Source organism: Mus caroli, unplaced genomic scaffold, assembly GCF_978045245.1.
Source record: "Mus caroli unplaced genomic scaffold, Mus_caroli_1 scaffold_10, whole genome shotgun sequence".
Classification (NCBI taxonomy): domain Eukaryota; kingdom Metazoa; phylum Chordata; class Mammalia; order Rodentia; family Muridae; genus Mus; species Mus caroli.
The window spans coordinates 109,195,986-109,213,186 of NW_028227265.1; the positions used below are offsets into that span (position 1 = coordinate 109,195,986).

At 45.5% G+C, this 17,201-nt stretch overlaps 1 protein-coding gene across 3 annotated transcripts in view; it reads left to right on the forward strand.

Moving 5' to 3' along the window:
* The first annotated feature begins 1,269 nt into the window (after positions 1–1,269).
* Fbxo25 (F-box protein 25) overlaps positions 1,270–17,201 on the forward strand; it is a 31,357-nt gene continuing 15,425 nt past the window's right edge. For all 3 annotated transcript variants that reach the window (XM_085844120.1, XM_085844119.1, XM_085844121.1), the window contains exons 1-5: positions 1,270–1,381; positions 8,303–8,443; positions 12,227–12,327; positions 13,165–13,214; positions 15,909–16,001. In XM_085844120.1, coding sequence (XP_085700246.1) covers positions 8,310–8,443; positions 12,227–12,327; positions 13,165–13,214; positions 15,909–16,001 — 378 coding nt within the window. In that variant the 5' untranslated portion in view covers positions 1,270–1,381; positions 8,303–8,309. The remainder of the gene's footprint in view (positions 1,382–8,302; positions 8,444–12,226; positions 12,328–13,164; positions 13,215–15,908; positions 16,002–17,201) is intronic.

Sequence of the window (17,201 nt, forward strand, 5' to 3'; positions counted from 1 at the left end):
CAGTGCTTTCCTTCCACCAAATGGGATCCCAGGGTTAAACTCAGATCTCCAGGGTTCCACAGGAAGCATTGTCACCACTGAGACATCTCACTGGCTCTAAACTCAGTTTTAAGTAGACCTTGTTAAATACTTTCACCTGATCATAGGTTTATCTATGTTCTGAGGGTTTGTGGCAGGCTGGGTATAACCTATGCTGGGTGTATTAGGTGCACTTCGGACTTAGTGTTTTCATCTTGCATGGGTTTATCAGGACAAACCCCACTGGAAGCTGGACAGCTCTATCTTATTGTCTCTGTTCTCTTATTATCTTGGCTTGGTAACAGCGACAAAAACTTCAAACAGTCTGAATTAAGATTATCCTTTGCTTGCAAACACACTTCTACAAGTTCAATAAACAAAAGCACAGAGCCACTGGGCATGGTTTAGAATCGAGAGCCACACGCCTAGATTAGGTGTGTGGATGGAATAATGCTGATTTCCACCCATAATTGGTCTAGTATTTTTAAAGAGTATAGCGCAAAACATTATTAGAATAAAAGCACGTCAGAAATTATTTACATAATACATTCCAAAAATGAATACCTGCTATTTAAAAATGTAAAAGACTAAACTGAATATGTATGTTTTTGTTCATTACACACTAGACACTTTAAAATATTTTTGTTTACTCGGGTAAGAACCATTCCTAGTTCCGTTTTGCTATCAAGGCAGAAGAGCTCCACAACCTGCAGTGGTCCAGTTTCCCTCTCCTTTCTACAGACCCCATACTACCTATTTGGAAAACATTCCACCTGTTAACACTGCTTTTCCAGCTTTCTAGGAACTGAAAGCCATTCTAGGCTGCAGGTCAGCAAGACTGTCTTTGAGCCCCAGGGCTACGAGCAAGAAGACTCTGGCGTGTAGGAGATTGGGGCAGTCCGAACCAGAACCTTGCATTCACAGATGCCTAGCTAGGCAGGCAGGTAAATGGGATAGAGAGGTGAGGGACGCGAGTGTAGACCGGCGGTGTCCTTGCTAGCCCCAGCCCGGCGCCAGGGAGGTCTGTAGGTCCGGAGAGGACGTCTGGAGACTGAGGCTAACCACATGGGTTCCGCCAGACGACTTGGGCGATGCCAACAAGGCGGGTCAAAAAACCACCACAACCGACCCTGGGGCGCCTAGGATGGGTGGGTGGGGCTTGTGCTCACTGAGCACGCGCGCCCCGAGGCCTCCGAGTTCGGGTAGCAACACGAATCACGTGGCTCCTCGCCGGCCAATCAGCGGGACGCCGAGGCGGAGCGTCCAGCGGTGGCCCTCGGCGGGAGGCGGACGGCTTCCGGCAATAATTGGACGCTGCGGCTCGGTGTGGTTGGTGGCTGTCTCGTCTGGAAGGGACCGGCAGGTGAGAAGGGCCTCAGGACGGGGAGGGGCAGTCGGGCAGGACGTCCCGGGCTCGCCCTCCGATGTCCGCCGTGCTGCCCCGGGGGCCCCGAGCGGGCTGTGGGCTCGTCCAACCTCGGTAGATGCAGGCGTCCGCCCCCCACCGCCGCCGGCCTGTCCCCTGCGGGTCCGTGCGGCCTCCCGTGCACACCTGTGTGTGCACCATCCTTCAGGCCGGCGTGTGCGCTCGCCGCGAGACACGCGAAATTTGCATCTTTGTCCTCACAGCTCCTTTCTGCCTCTGTTCCAGTGCAGTTCCATCTCCATCCCTGGGCCTATTCAAACTCCTCAGAACTCAGGCGTCTGGAGAACTGTCCCTGTGAAGCCCCCCCCCCCCTTTACCTGCAGCGCCAAGGCTTGATTTCCCACCATTATCAGAAAAGATCCCCCATTTCCTTCACATTCCGTTTTCCTTCGTTCCTGGGCATGTTGTCCTACTACGAAGCATCTGTGATGATCTCTCTGGACTCCTTGGAGTAAACCCCATTTCAGACATTCAGCCTGAAATATACAGTGGATTTGTTTGTTTGGGTTTTTTTTGTATGATCTTTCACAATCAAATTTACCCACCTATACAAACTCTTCACATTTGATCCAAGTTGTTGGAATTTAATTTACTTGAAAATCTTGTAAGAAAGCTAGAGCAGCGGAAAAATCAAATGCTTACTAGGTTGAAGACAGGCTTCATTTTTAAAAGGGGTTTGCTACTGTTAATTATGAGTGAGCCTGTGTGTGGGCACATGCACGAGTGCTTGGGGAGACCAGAGGCTTCGATCCTGATGGGCTGGAGTTACAGTGTGAGCTGCCTGACTTGGCTGCTGGGAACCAAGGGCGGGGTCTTCTGCAAGAGCAGTTACAGTGAGTGAGCTCTTAACCCCCTGACCATCTCTCCGGCCCAGGCTATACATTCTTTCTTACTCTAGAACAATGGAGATTATCGTTCTCCAAATTTTAACTGAAAAAATAAGGGTGAAGCTTTTTTCTCCAAAAGTGAACCTGCCTTGCTATTTTTGTTATAAACTGTTTTATTATAATGCTCCTGCTATATACTCAAAGAGTTTGTTTTAAAGGTGAAGACCATTGATGTACAATCCGATTATTTTTTTGTGTAATTTACAAATAGATATACATATAAAGCCAAAAATAGAAGACAAAGAACAAAAACGCAAACCACTGAAACCTGTAATTTCTTGGAACCTGTTTAATAGGCTGTTATGATTACTATAAATATAGTGCCTAAGAGCATGGCTTATGGAGTGAGAGTCCATAATTTTGAATCCTGTCCTATGGGATTCTTTGCCTCTGTACTCTCGTGGATAAATAGAGAGTGTTGTGTTATGATGCTGGTGGTTGAACAAACATAGCCCCTTGAATATGCTAAGCTCGAGCTGAGCCTTCAAATAGAGAATTATATTTGCAAAGTGTGGCTGTTTTCTACTTTACAGGTTAGTGTGAGGGCTAAACTCAGTGCAATTCAGTGAATTATTCAGCGTTAATGCCTGGCCCATTCTGAGTTCTAGTGTTTGCTGTAACTGTTTTCATTAGGAGAACGTGTGCTTGTTGAAGAAGAAGAACAACAACAACAAGAACAACAAGAAGAAGAACAACAACAACAAGAAGAAAGTATATTTTGCTTAGTTCAAGATCTTTAGTGTTAGTTTCTCCTAGGACATGAATTTGAAGAAATCATCCTGCTCTTCTGAAATACCCCACAGTCATGTCCCACCATGGGAAATAGAAACTCAGAAAAGACCTTAAGATCTTCGGCCCTAAGTGACTTTTGGCATTAGCTTGACATTCTTGTGCTTAAGTTCTAGTGCATATAAGGGCAGGAGAGATGGCTCAGTGGTTAAGAACGCTTGCTGCTCTTGCAGAGGACTAGATTAAGTTCCCAGCACCCACATGGTGGCTCCCAATGGGACAGAACTGCAGTTCCAGGAGGGTAGGATGTCTTTGTCCGATCTACTGGGCATCCATGGATGTGGTACTACACTCACACGCATGCAAGCAAAGCACTCATACACATAAAATAAAAATAAATATGTATATATTTTAAAAGGACAGATTGTATAAGCTGTGTCACAGCTGAGTAGACTCAGACATTACTCATACATATAAATTTTCAGAAATGATTTCTGGATTTTACTTTATATGATGGTTAGACTTGGTTGCCAACTTGACACACCTGGGAATAGGGAACCTTAATTAACTCAGTGATGTTGCCCTCTGGCAGTGGCTCTCAGCCTTCCTAATGCTTCCTAACCCTTTAAGACAGTCCCTCGTGCTGTAGTGAACCCCCAACCATAAAATTATTTTTGTTGCTAGTTCATAACTGTAATTTCGCTGCTGTTGTGAATTGTGATATAAATATCTGATATGCAGGATATGTGCCCCCCACCCCAAAGGGGTCGAGACCCACAGGTTGAGAGCCACTGGCCTGTGGCCTATTTATTGGCTGTTTTCTTGATTGGTAAGTGTCATATGGTGACCCAGTGTACTTGGGGTTATACAGCCCTGTGCAGGAGGGTCTGAGCTATATGAAGAAAATACTGTGGCAAGCCACAGTCATGAGCCAGTTAGAAGTATTCTGTGGTTGGTTTCTGCATGCATTTCTGCCTGACTTGCACAGAGGGTGTGGACTGTAACCTGTGGAATGAAATAAACCATTTTCTTAACCATTAAACCATTAACCTTAAACCATTTCCATTTCTTTTTTTTTTTTTAAGATTTATTTAATGTATGTGAGTACGCTGTAGCTGTACATATGGTTGTGAGCCTTCATGTGGTTGTTAGGAATTGAATTTTAGGACCTCTGCTTGCTGCATCAACCCCGTTGGCCCTGCTTGCTCCGGCCCAAAGCTTTATTTAACATTATACATAATGTATGCTGTAACTGTCTTCAAACGCACCAGAAGAGGGCGTCATATCTCATTACAGATGGTTGTGAGTCACCATGTGGTTGCTGGGATTTGAACTCAGGACCTTTGGAAGAGCAGTCAGTGCTCTTACCCGCTGAGCCATCTCCCCAGGAGACCCCACACCCCAACAAAGGTTTTAGTCAGAATGTTTTATCTCTGCAACAGAAAAGAAGCTAGACTGTCTGAGCCTTTGCAAATTCTCCAAACAAAGGTGGTTTTAATTTAAATACATTAATGAAAATTCTGGCAGTTCATGTCTTCTAATCAAGTAGATAGATTTCCATAAAATGTGGGTTGTCATCATTTAAAATCTTTTAGTAACGTTATTTCCTGATCAGACGCTCCATAACAGGTATGAATCTTTTAAATTACGTGTCTTTTGTTTTATGAGAAAGGGTCTTTGTCCAGAGCCCAGGTTGGTCTTGAACTCCTGCCTCAGGTACCTGAGTGCTAGGATTACAAGTGTGCTTGTGTATGTCGCCCATACCTAGCCCCAGTGGTGTTTTTGTTTGTTTGTTTGTTTGTTTTTAGTGGCGCTTGGGCTTGAACCCAGGGCCTTTTGAGCAACTTCGCAAGCAATGTGCTACCTACCGGTCTATAGCCCCGGATCCGGGCGGCCTTTTGTTATTGTTTATCAATACATTTGCTCCCAGAATTCGCCTTAGGTTATGAACTATAGAGACTGAATTTTAAGCTAGTGGACTGATACTGCAGTCACAAGACCGCGTCATGACAAGTCTGTGAAGTAAATTGTTAAGAGAACAAATATTTTCCTGTAGGTTGGGAAGTCAGGGACATAAGGGTTTTATTTCTACGGTTTACTGGGTGCCGTGCCAGTCCTTTAAAAATCGAAACACTTAGCTGATGAAGTGGTTATACCAACTATTTCCTCATTAAGTTGTTTAGAGAATCACAGTTGGCAGTAATCAAAATATGGTTGGAAATGCCACAGTGGCTCTTTATAAATACAGTTATTTTTTTTTTTTTTTTTTTTGAAGCTAAAAGGTAAGTATACCTAAGAGGTAGTGGCTGCCTAGATTAGTGCAATGTTTGCATGTTATGAAGCTTAAGGTAATTTGTTAGCTGTGGACACGGGTTTACCTAAGACAAAGATGACGAACTGTTGGTTCAGGAGGCTTTTTGTTTTGTTCTGTTTTGTTTTTTCCTGTTTTGTTCTTCCTTTTCATTTTGTGCTACAGACCCTAGAACATTGTCTTTCTAAGCATACTCTTCATATGAGCACATTGCTCAAAAATGAAGTCTAAGAGGTCGGAGTCTCTCACGGTCCTAGTCACAGTTCTAGGACGTCAGCACAACCAGACATACACAGCACAACACAGTGTGTCAAAGCTGGGCCCTACGTTCCAGCCTTCATCTTCTCCCCAGATGCCTGTCACTGCTGTTGCTCAAGCTCGAGTCTCCATTTATTTGCATGCATACACACATACATACATACATACATGTGTAGCCATGTCCTGTTGTCAGGACCTTCCTAGCTATGCTGCCTTTCTCTCTAGTTTCTCTCCTTATCACGCATGGTATTCATACTCTAGTCTGTGTGTGTACACGTACTTCATAACTCATGTATGTGAATTGTCTTTGAATGTTCTCATCTTACTATTTTAGTTCCTGTGCTGGGCTGCTTCCCATAGGCAGGTGCGACATCTCATTACTTAGTCTATGTCCAGTGGTTAGTGTTGAAACAGCCCTTCATCTAGTCAGGAACTTTAAGGACTTCCAGGGTTGGTTTCTTTTGCTCTGGACCTTTTCTCTGTGAAATTGCAGTTAGGAGAGTTGCTTGTGAGAGCCATGTTGCTATAGGGTGTGCTTAGGCTGAGGTTTCCATGTAGTTTCCCTCACGTCTCCTGCCCCAATCTGTGTGTTCTCTGCCCCAATCCTGAACGTTGTTGACAATCCGATAAGTCTGGATTGACGGGATGTGGCGGTGAACTTTGCATTTTGAGATTAGTGGTAGCTATGAAATAGGTTTGTAATATAAAAGGTTTAAAATCTAAAGAACATTTTGTGATGCACCCCCGATGCAGGATTTTAATCGCTACACAAGAGAAGAAGACGTGTTCTGAGTGTAAAGCAGGTTAGAAGGGGTTTGCATTCCTTTTGGTATAAAAAACAAAAACAAAACGAGTTTAGCATGCATTTCACATACTAGGCCAGGACTTCTTGAAGATAATACGTGGGTAGTGTTGAAATCTGCATAGTTTCCTATAATATAGTATAAATGCCTATTGGTAACCTGGCCTTTGCTGGTTAATGTAAATAGAGTTCTAGATCTCCCAAGTACTCAAAGCGATGAAATGCCTGCTTTGCTTGTTCTGTCTTTTCAGTGCTGAGGATATTAAACTGAGAACCTCATCCTTATTAGGTAGATGCCCTGCCACTTACCTGCGAACGGGATAGGGACCTCCGTTCTGATGTAAATACTGTGTGTTTGAGGATGCAGGCTGCTCTGCTGATGTTCTGTGCAAATCTAAGCATCCTCTCTATAACTAAACTAAAAACTGTCCACCCGTGAACTCCAGTGTTGTATGGCTTCTTGATAATATTTCTCTTGTCATTCCTTTCTCTAAATGTGCTCTTTTGTTGGCTCCCACCTTTCTCTCCACAGCCTCAGTCTTCTTCCCAGGTCCCTTCCCTGGCTTGTCTCCATCCATTTCCCGTCACCTGTTGTGTTCTTTCTTTTTTTCTAAAGATTTATTTTATTTATGTAAGTACACTGTAGCTGTCTTCAGACTCACCAGAAGAGGGCATCGGATCCCACTACAGATGGTTGTGGGCCTCCATGTGGTTGCTGAATTGAACTCAGGACCTCTGGAAGAGCGGTCAGTGCTCTTACCCGCTGAGCCATCTCTCCAGCCCATCTGTGTTCTTTAGAACTCCTTCCTCTGCCACCTTCGTTTTTCCCATGCTGCTGAGTCATAGGATGCCATGCCCATTTCTTTGCGCTTCTGAGATATGGGTCTGTACAGTCATCCATTCAATAAACAAATGTTTACTGAACTCTGGCTGTGCCTGACATTGCTTTGGTAATTGGGTAGAACACTAAGCAAGACATTGCATTCTCTTGGAGGAGAAGATAAATGATTTCAGGTGACAGTGGCAGAGACTGATGAAGCGGGTGGAGATGTGCAAGGGACTTGTTTGCATGAAGAGACCAGCTAAGCCTCTGTAGGGAGACTGCATCTTGAATATGTAAGCATGACTGGCTGGGGCTATTTTTACATTCAGTATGTATGCGAGTCACCTTTGGACCTTAGTACTCAGTCCGCTGCCCTTGACTCAGTGTAAAGCACAGGCCTGATCAGATCATTTGCCTTCCAGCTGCCTGGCTCTGGTTTTCTTAGAATGAAGCCAGGCTCCTTCCTTCTTCTGGCCTCATGCCTTGTCTGACTTCCTGACCATAGTCCACTCCGACGTTCTGTCTCTGATGTCTGGAGTAAGGGGGGATTGATTCAGTTGGTTGCCACATACCACTGTACAGGGGTGGAAGGGGTGGGGACCACTGTTTAGAATGGAATTCCTCAGCTGGCTCAGGACACATCATCTGCCAGTGCAACCACCTGTGCTCAACCCAGTTACCACTTCAGTACAGAGTACTATACAACCCTCACTGCTTGCTTGCCACGCCTAGCCAGTGCTGAGTCACATGCATTCACATGTAAAGAGTTCCAAATGAGAAAAAATTGTGTTTTTTATGTGTATGCAACTTTTAAAAAAATGATTTATTTATTTTTATGTATGTGAGTACACTGTCGCTGTCTTCAGACACCAGAAGAGGTCATCAGGTCCCATTGCAGATGGTTGTGAGCCACCATGTGGTTGCTGGGATTTGAACTCAGGACCTCTGGGAGAGCAGTCAGTGCTCTTAACCACTGAGCCATCTCTCTAGTCCCTGTGTATAACTTTTAATGAAAACTGATTTTGTTTTTTAATTTTCTATCTTACAGGAGCACGATGCCGTTTCTGGGTCAGGACTGGAGGTCCCCTGGATGGAGCTGGATTAAAACCGAGGATGGGTGGAAAAGGTGTGACCCCTGTAGCCACGAGCTCAGGAGCGAGGACAGCCAGTATACCATCAACCACAGCATGTGAGTCCCCGTGAGGCCTTGTCCCTGCTGTCAGCCTCTGCATTTGTCAGCTCACGGCAGAGCGCGGTCATGTACCGCTTTGCCCACCTTTCTGTCTAGGCATGTCTAGTCCACGACAGTTAAAGGAGTCGCCAGTCATACCCAGCTTGCACGTGGGTGCTGAGGATTTGACCTCAGTCTTCCTGCTTGTACATGCGCTTAGTGTGGTCTGGTGGCGTTCCTTTGTTGCTTAAGGCTGTTTCCTTGTGCGGATCAGTCACTTTTGTTCATGTGGGCTGTTTTGGTAGCTGTGGGGAATGCCCGGACATGTCACAGTTGTCACTAGAGCTGTTAGGAGTGTGGGAGTGTGGACATCTCAAGACTGTGCTTTCAGTCCCTTTGGTTGAGATGGTAACTCACTCAGTGTTATAAGGGCCTGGGTGTGCTGTTCCATGCTGGCTGTACCGTTATGTTTCCAGCACTGGTGCTTAAAGACTCTGGCTCTCTGCATCCTCCCCAAAGCTCACTTGCTGCACTTGTGGACAGTATAGGAGCCATCTTAATGGAGGTCAGGGATCATGGCATTTTAATCTGATTTCCTTGAGAATGATGCTGCCCACATGTTCGTGTGTTCTTCTGTTTGCATTGCTTCCTTGGAGAAATAGTAAAGTTTTCTGCCTGCCCTAAGGGGATTTATTGTTGAAATTCTCTCTCTCTTTCTTCCTTTGTTTCTTTGTTTCTTTCTTCCTTTCTCTCTCTCTCTCTCTCTCTCTCTCTCTCCCTTCCTTCCTTTATTTATTTATTTTATATATGTGAGTACACTGCTACTGTCTTCAGACACACCAGAAAAGGGCATTACAGATCCCATTACAGATGGTTGTGAGCCACTATGTGGTTGCTGGGAATTGAACTCAGGACCTCTGGGAAAGCAGTCAGTGCTCTTAACTGCTGAGCCATCTCTCCAGCCCTCCCTCCTCTTCCTTCTCCTTTTTGTTTTTAAAAAAAAAAAAAAAAGCTGGATAAGGGACATTCGTCTTAGTCATATGACCAAGGGTTGTAAGAATAGGGAGTGTCTGCTCTAAGATGCAATTAACTGATAGTTTATATACACGAAAAAGCTGAAAGGCTTGTACACTATAAATAATTTTATTAACACTTATACACATTAAATTTTAATCCTGGAAGCATTTTTTCTTCACTTTTAGATTTTCATAAACCTGGCCGTAAAAAACCATCACCAAAAAGTGTGACCTTTCTACCTCAAAATGCATTATAAAAATAGCAGCTGGTTAATAATTTCCTCAGCGTAGGCATTGTTCTTTATCCTGACCTCTGGGTCTCCCATGGCTCCATTTCCAAGTCCTCTGATTCCCATCCAACACTGGGCGGCAGCAGAAGCACTCAGCAGTGGCCATTGTGCCAGAAACGTCAGTGGTGTGGGGGCTGCCACAGCCAGGTGTGGGGCTGCCACAGTCAGGTGTGGGGGCTGCCACAGCCAGGTGTGGGGCTGCCACAGTCAGGTGTGGGGCTGCTGCAGGTGTGGGGCTGCTGCAGGTGTGGGGCCACAGCCAGGTGTGGGGGCTGCCACAGCCTGTGTGTGACTCAGTGGAAATGAGTGTTCCCTGCACCTGACCATGGCATGTTAAATAGCCTACAGCTCCTGCACATGGCGCTCCAGCCTAGGAAGCTGACTGGATGTCCTCTTCTGTGGCCTCCCATTTCTGTGACACTGCTTCAGAAGAGCAGTAGCCAATCATTTTTCCTTTGATAAGTTTGTGACTTTATTTAGAAAGCTTTTTCAGATTCAAAACGATCTAGTGTTTGAATCGGTGCGAATAGACCAGCACTAGAGTAAGTATAAGATCATCGGATTCAAGGTCCTATGTGTGCTCTGGAGTGGGTGTCATGACTCGGCTGTGACAGGATGTAGTTGTGTGTTTGAGGTGCTCTCTGGCTGCCTGGTGATTGGCTTCCATTGTCTGCGCTGTTTCCTTACTGACAGGAACAGATAGACTTAATATGGCAAACTCAGCTGTTTGATTAAAAGTGCACACTGTGGTGGGAGAAGCGTGGCTTTCACATCAGGAGCAGTGACAGGGAAATGAGCGAGCGCTGTTAGATTGGTGATTTCCAGTGCCATTATACACAGGCTTCACCAGCCAGCCTGGATCCACGGTCCTTTCTTCCCTGCTTTAGACCAAAAATTAACTGCAGCGTGTCCAAAAAAATGGGATTTTAGTTTTCATGGTGTGGATTGCTGTTATACTTTTTGTTTGTTTGTTTGTTTGTTTGTTTGTTTGTTTGTTTGAGGCAGGGTTTCATTGTGTAGACCTGGCTGTCATGGAACTCATTCTGTAGACTGGGCTGGTGTAGTTTTAATTATTACAAGGAGAAAACTTCGTTTTAAAGAAAAGATGTTTGCATTGTCATGACTTGACTTGAAGTTTCATAAAAAAGGAAAATGCTAAAATATTTTAAATGTATTTAAATATCATAAAGGTAACGTTGATCCGTCTGGTTCTATTAAGTACTTTGAAATATTTGATAGATGCTTATAGAGAAAATGCATAGCACAGCAGCAGTAAGGGTCAGTGCAGCAGCAGTCAGGTCAGTGCAGCAGCAGTCAGGTTAGTGAAGCAGCAGGCAGGGTCAGTGCAGCAGCAGGCAGGGTCAGTGCAGCAGCAGTCAGGGTCAGTGCAGCAGCAGGCAGGGTCAGTGCAGCAGCAGTCAGGTCAGTGCAGCAGCAGTCAGGTTAGTGAAGCAGCAGGCAGGGTCAGTGCAGCAGCAGGCAGGGTCAGTGCAGCAGCAGTCAGGGTCAGTGCAGCAGCAGGCAGGGTCAGTGCAGCAGCAGGCAGGGTCAGTGCAGCAGCAGTCAGGTCAGTGCAGCAGCAGTCAGGTTAGTGAAGCAGCAGGCAGGGTCAGTGCAGCAGCAGGCAGGGTCAGTGCAGCAGCAGTCAGGGTCAGTGCAGCAGCAGGCAGGGTCAGTGCAGCAGCAGGCAGGGTCAGTGCAGCAGCAGTCAGGTTAGTGCAGCAGCAGGCAGGGTCAGTGCAGCAGCAGGCAGGGTCAGTGCAGCAGCAGGCAGGGTCAGTGCAGCAGCAGGCAGGGTCAGTGCAGCAGGCAGGGTCAGTGCAGCAGCAGGCAGGGTCAGTGCAGCAGTCAGGGTCAGTGCAGCAGCAGGCAGGGTCAGTGCAGCAGCAGTCAGGTCAGTGCAGCAGTCAGGGTCAGTGCAGCAGCAGTCAGGGTCAGTGCAGCAGCAGGCAGGGTCAGTGCAGCAGCAGTCAGGGTCAGTGCAGCAGGCAGGGTCAGTGCAGCAGGCAGGGTCAGTGCAGCAGTAGTTTACATCAGCACAGCAGTAGTTAGTATCAGCCCAATATTTGAAAAATGTGGATGATAAACAAGAACAGAATGTTTACTCAGCTTCCATTGGGGACATAGCAATTTTAATGTCATAGTCATATTGCTACTAGGATTCTGTTCATGGCTTTTATGGTTGTTTATAAATGCTTAGGTCTTAAAGTCTTTGATGTTTGGGAGATTCTAAAGCCCATTTCCCTTTCTGGAGTAATGTTTTTTAAAAGAAATAAGAATAAATCTTAGTTCCTTCCAAATGAAAAATATGAACATAGGGTATGCCCCGTGAGTTTCCAGCTCTCGACTTCCTTGCAGTTTAGAGAGTGCTCGTCAGGGGTTAGTGGGAACTTTATTTTGATCCCCCAAATTACCAATCAGACACTCCCTTAGGAAAGACGTGGCAAATGAATTTTTCCATGAAAACCTTAACTAATGAAGCATCTTTATCTCAGTATCTTAAATAGTGGTGAAGAAGAAATGTTCAACAATGAGTGTGAATACGCAGCCAAAAAGAGGAAGAAGGAACATTTTGGAAATGACACAGCTGCTCACAGTAAGAGTGTTTTCATGATAAGTCTAGTCTTGTACATATTTAATGTATTTGCTACCACAATGAATTGCACGGCAGTGCTCTGTGAGGTACAGGGGTGGAGGTGTGCACTCACACACTGTGCTCAGTGCTGCCCATCTGTCTGGGGCAGACTGCTGGCAGCTCAGCTGTGTGCTTGGTAAGGTTTATACATCAAACCTGTCAAGCCTGAGGCTCATGTCTGCTTCTGAGTGGCCAGGTGTGGCCCTGTGCTGAGTCTCTTTCTGAGCAGGAAGGCCCCTAGGAGGGATTGTCTAGATGTGGGAACATGGAGAGCGAGCACAGGAGCCAGCGCTGGGCAGAGCTGGCACAGAGGGTAGTGGTGGACAGGTAGACGGGCTTGAGGAAGTTCTGTCACAGCTCTGCCCACCTTGGTACATGGCATGAGTGCCTGTTAAGGTGAGAAGAAGGTGGAATCGTGTGAAGCAGCTTCATGGCTTACTCATATGCACCATGTATGGCTGTCACAGGCAGTAAGACCAGGACCTTTCTAGTTGGTATACAATGACACAGAGATAAGGTAGGATTTCTTAAGCATTTATACTTTGGTATAAAAATAGCAATTTTCTTCTAAGCTAATAAGATATGGTAGTGTCAAAATTAATAACTTTTCATGTACAGGAGTCTAAGCACTTCCATGATATTAGGGAATAAAGTGCATTTTAACACTTATCCAAGCAGAGGCATCTCCTAGCTGGAACAGGGAGTTAATGTTAGCATGTCCTGTCATCAGAGTGTCCCTAAATTACTGAGGTTGAGATGACTTGCCAGGTTTTAAAGACATTTTCATCTTTGTTCTAGGTTTTTATCGTGAAAAATGGATCTACGTCCATAAGGAAAGCACAAAGGAAGTAAGTGTGCATTAGAGGAGTGTGTAATGTAAGTAAGTGAGTAAGTGTGCATTAGAGGAGTGTGTAATGTAAGTAAGGAAGTAAGTGTGCATTAGAGGAGTGTGAAATGTAAGTAAGTGAGTAAGTGTGCATTAGAGGAGTGTGTAATGTAAGTAAGTGAGTAAGTGTGCATTAGAGGAGTGTGTAATGTAAGTAAGGAAGTAAGTGTGCATTAGAGGAGTGTGCAATGTAAGTAAGGAAGTAAGTGTGCATTAGAGGAGTGTGTAATGTAAGTAAGGAAGTAAGTGTGCATTAGAGGAGTGTGTAATGTAAGTAAGGAAGTAAGTGTGCATTAGAGGAGTGTGTAATGTAAGTAAGGAAATAAGTGTGCATTAGAGGAGTGTGTAATGTAAGTAAGGAAGTAAGTGTGCATTAGAGGAGTGTGTAATGTAAGTAAGTGAGTAAGTGTGCATTAGAGGAGTGTGCAATGTAAGGAAGTGAGTAAGTGTGCATTAGAGGAGTGTGCAATGTAAGTAAGGAAGTAAGTGTGCATTAGAGGAGTGTGCAATGTAAGTAAGGAAGTAAGTGTGTATTAGAGGAGTGTGCAATGTAAGTAAGGAAGTAAGTGTGCATTAGAGGAGTGTGTAATGTAAGTAAGGAAGTAAGTGTGCATTAGAGGAGTGTGTAATGTAAGTAAGTGAGTAAGTGTGCATTAGAGGAGTGTGCAATGTAAGGAAGGAAGTGTGCATTAGAGGAGTGTGCAATGTAAGTAAGTGAGTAAGTGTGCATTAGAGGAGTGTGCAATGTAAGGAAGGAAGTGTGCATTAGAGGAGTGTGCAATGTAAGGAGGGAAGTGTGCATTAGAGGAGTGTGCAATGTATTGTTTCTGTTGAGTATGCCACAGGGATTAGTCATGTTATAATTCATAATTATATTCATTAGCAACATGAGGTCACCACAAGTGCCATGAGCCCCTCCTTCAGCAATGCAAAGTGGCTCATGGGAAGCTACATCGAGGCTGGCTCTGCAGAACGCTGTGGACTTTTATCTGTATGTGATTGCTAAGCTGAGTTACTCTAAGGGTGCAGTTTTACATTACACGCGTATGAGGTTAGGGTTAGTTAAATGTTCCAGAAATGTTAATATCTTATTTTTTAATTTATCACATTTATTTATTCAGAGTGTGCGTGTGTGTGCGCGTGTGTGTGGGTGGGTGTGGGTGCTTACCTGTTATGGTAGGGATGGGAAGGTCTACTTGTAGGAGAACTTGTAGGCGTCAACTTTCTCCTTCTACTGTAGGTCCTGGGACTTGAACTCCAGTTGTTAGACTTTGTGGCAGGCACCTTCCCAATGATGTCTTTAAACTGTCTCAGCTTCCTAGAAGATACTTGATTGTGGAAAAGAAAGCTTACTTGGTGATGGTTACTGTCCTTAAGTGGTTGTCGAATGAGTCCAGTCCTTGACATACATACTACTGAAAGCCTGTCAGAGCTAACCTAATTGTACAAAGCCAAGCTCAATTGAATATCCCCTACTTTGTGAGTCGTGTGGATTCCATCTGGGAAAAGCAACAAGGGGAGGTTGTTAGGAGACTGCCAGGGCATCCTGTGTCATCCTTCATCCCTGTAGTGACCCAGGGATGTCATTGCAGACAGATGCTCCTGAGTGCATGCTAACCTTGTTCTGTGTGAGCGAGTCGTCACTGCAGAGAGATGTCCTCACCACCATAAGGTTTCTCCTTAAAGTGAGAGGTACCTCAGATTATACGCCGTGCTCTGCCCTTTGCTCCCCACAACTCCACAGCAGTGCTTGGTGTGTCACACACACTGAGAAAATGCGGGTCTCAGTGTTTTGTGTGAGTGTGTGGTTGGGTTGTACACATTAGGGCTGTTCTTAGAGCTGTGTCGTCTCCCCACGCGATCAGCAGATCGTCGCTGTCTCCACTGCTCCTCAGCAGCCCTGACAACCTTTCACTCAGAGTCGCCTGTGGTTCCTTACTGCCCTCTAGCTCACCTGCCCCCAAAACTCTCAACTGGAAACCTGTGTGTAGTGTACGTATTTCAGATGCTGCAGAAGGACGGTTTTAAGATCTGTCCTGACCTGAGGTGAAATCCATACAGACCGATACAGAAAACAAAAGAGATTTCAGACAGAATGCCAATAGTTTACTTATATTTCATCCTTGATTCCCAGACCTCTGTATCTCATTGTAGTAGTTGACTTTTGGGGTGCTCAGCTCACATGATCCCAGCTTGGGTCATATACCCTCAGGCCTGCTCACACCTGTTTTTCAGAGATGCCTCCAGTTGCCAGTGGCCCCCGTAAGGCTCACTCCTTGGTGGTTGAACACATTTCCAGCAGAGCAGTGAGAATTCCCTGCAGAGAAATGCTCCCTGAGCTTGTACAGCACCAGATCCGGAGGCCTCCTGTCCCTTGCTCCGCTACCTTGTCCCCAGCAACAGAAAGCAGAGTGGTGTTTCACTAGTACTCACTGTACCAGCAATGTGAAAAACTGCCGTGCCTCGTGTCTCAGTAACACACAGTTGGCTTATGTTTAGCATTGCTGTCTTTTGCTCTGTTCTCATTTATATCTGACATGGGTTTTAGAACTAATACAAATACCTTTCACTAGAGGCTTTTATGCCCTAGCCGGCGTCAGATGTTGGCTGATTTTCCTTAGCTGGCTGACGTCCCTGCTTGTCTGATGTCTTGTAGAGGCATGGCTACTGCACCCTGGGAGAAGCCTTCAACCGGCTAGACTTCTCAAGTGCCATTCAGGACATCAGGAGGTTCACTTACGTGGTCAAAGTAAGTGGTTCTTGCGGAAGCAGCTTTGAGGACTCCCGAATGACTAGTTTGAAGGTTACAGGTATGAGATTATATAACGGGTCACCTGTCTATGTACAGAAAGGAAAGGGACAGCTCAGGAGAAGACATGGAGGGGGGTTGCAACACTTAGGTCACAGTTGCAAGTCCCAGAGGCCACAGGAACTAAGACATTGCAGGGTCCTTTTCTTGGAAACACCTCCCATGTTTGAGCTCATGAGGACGCCTGATGGTTCCACATGCATGTTCCACTTCTCTTGTTCACCCAGAATGAGCCTTGTTGTATACACAGGAACCACTGGCCAATAGACAAGAGAATTTCATAAGGACTAGAACTCCAGAAAGGCTCCCTGCAGTACTGACGGCTTTTGAGGAGTTTCTGCCTTGGGCGATCTTCAGAAGGGAGAGGTCTTTGCTGTGATAGTTCTCATGCAGTTTGCTTTTGTCTGTGGCTCATCCACTTCACTGCATTGTGGGTAAAGCATCAGTCAGGCTTCACACCGGCCAGCCCGTTCCCAGTGCTGCCAGAAGACTCTCACTGTCTCCTAGGCGGTTAGAAGTGTTGCTGCAGGACAGAGATGTGACACTGGATGGCTCTTGGCCTCAGCTAGTGTGATATGTAGTGTGTGATTCTAGACAGCACTGGTGGGTGCAGGAGAGGCAGCCACAGCATCTTCTGGTGTCCAGTGTACACAGGGCAGTGACCCCTGACCTCCTGCAGAGCATCCAAGTCCCCTGTCCTATTGATGGAGTTTGTTTAAGAGTGGAGGAGTTAAGCACCCAGGGAGGACACAGGCCAGCTCTCACAGTACCAGTGCTACCAGCTCTAAAAGACTTCTGTAAATAATCCTTTTTACAAAGTAGAAGTGACAGTGACAGGGGCTGGGGAGACGGCTCAGTGGTTAAGAGCACCGACTGCTCTTCCAGAGTTCAATTCCCAGCAACCACATGGTGGCTCACAACCATCTGTAATGGGATCTGATGCCCTCTCCTGGTGTGTCTGAAGACAGTGACAGTGTACTTACATACATAAAATATAAAATAAATAAATCTTTAAAAATAAAACAAAACCAAAAAAAGTAGAAGTGACTTATTTTGTTTCTAAATAAGTTTTCTTAAAAGAGTCAGTACTTATGCCTATTCAGAATATAATTAACCCCGCCCTGCTCGCTGGGTGTCAGC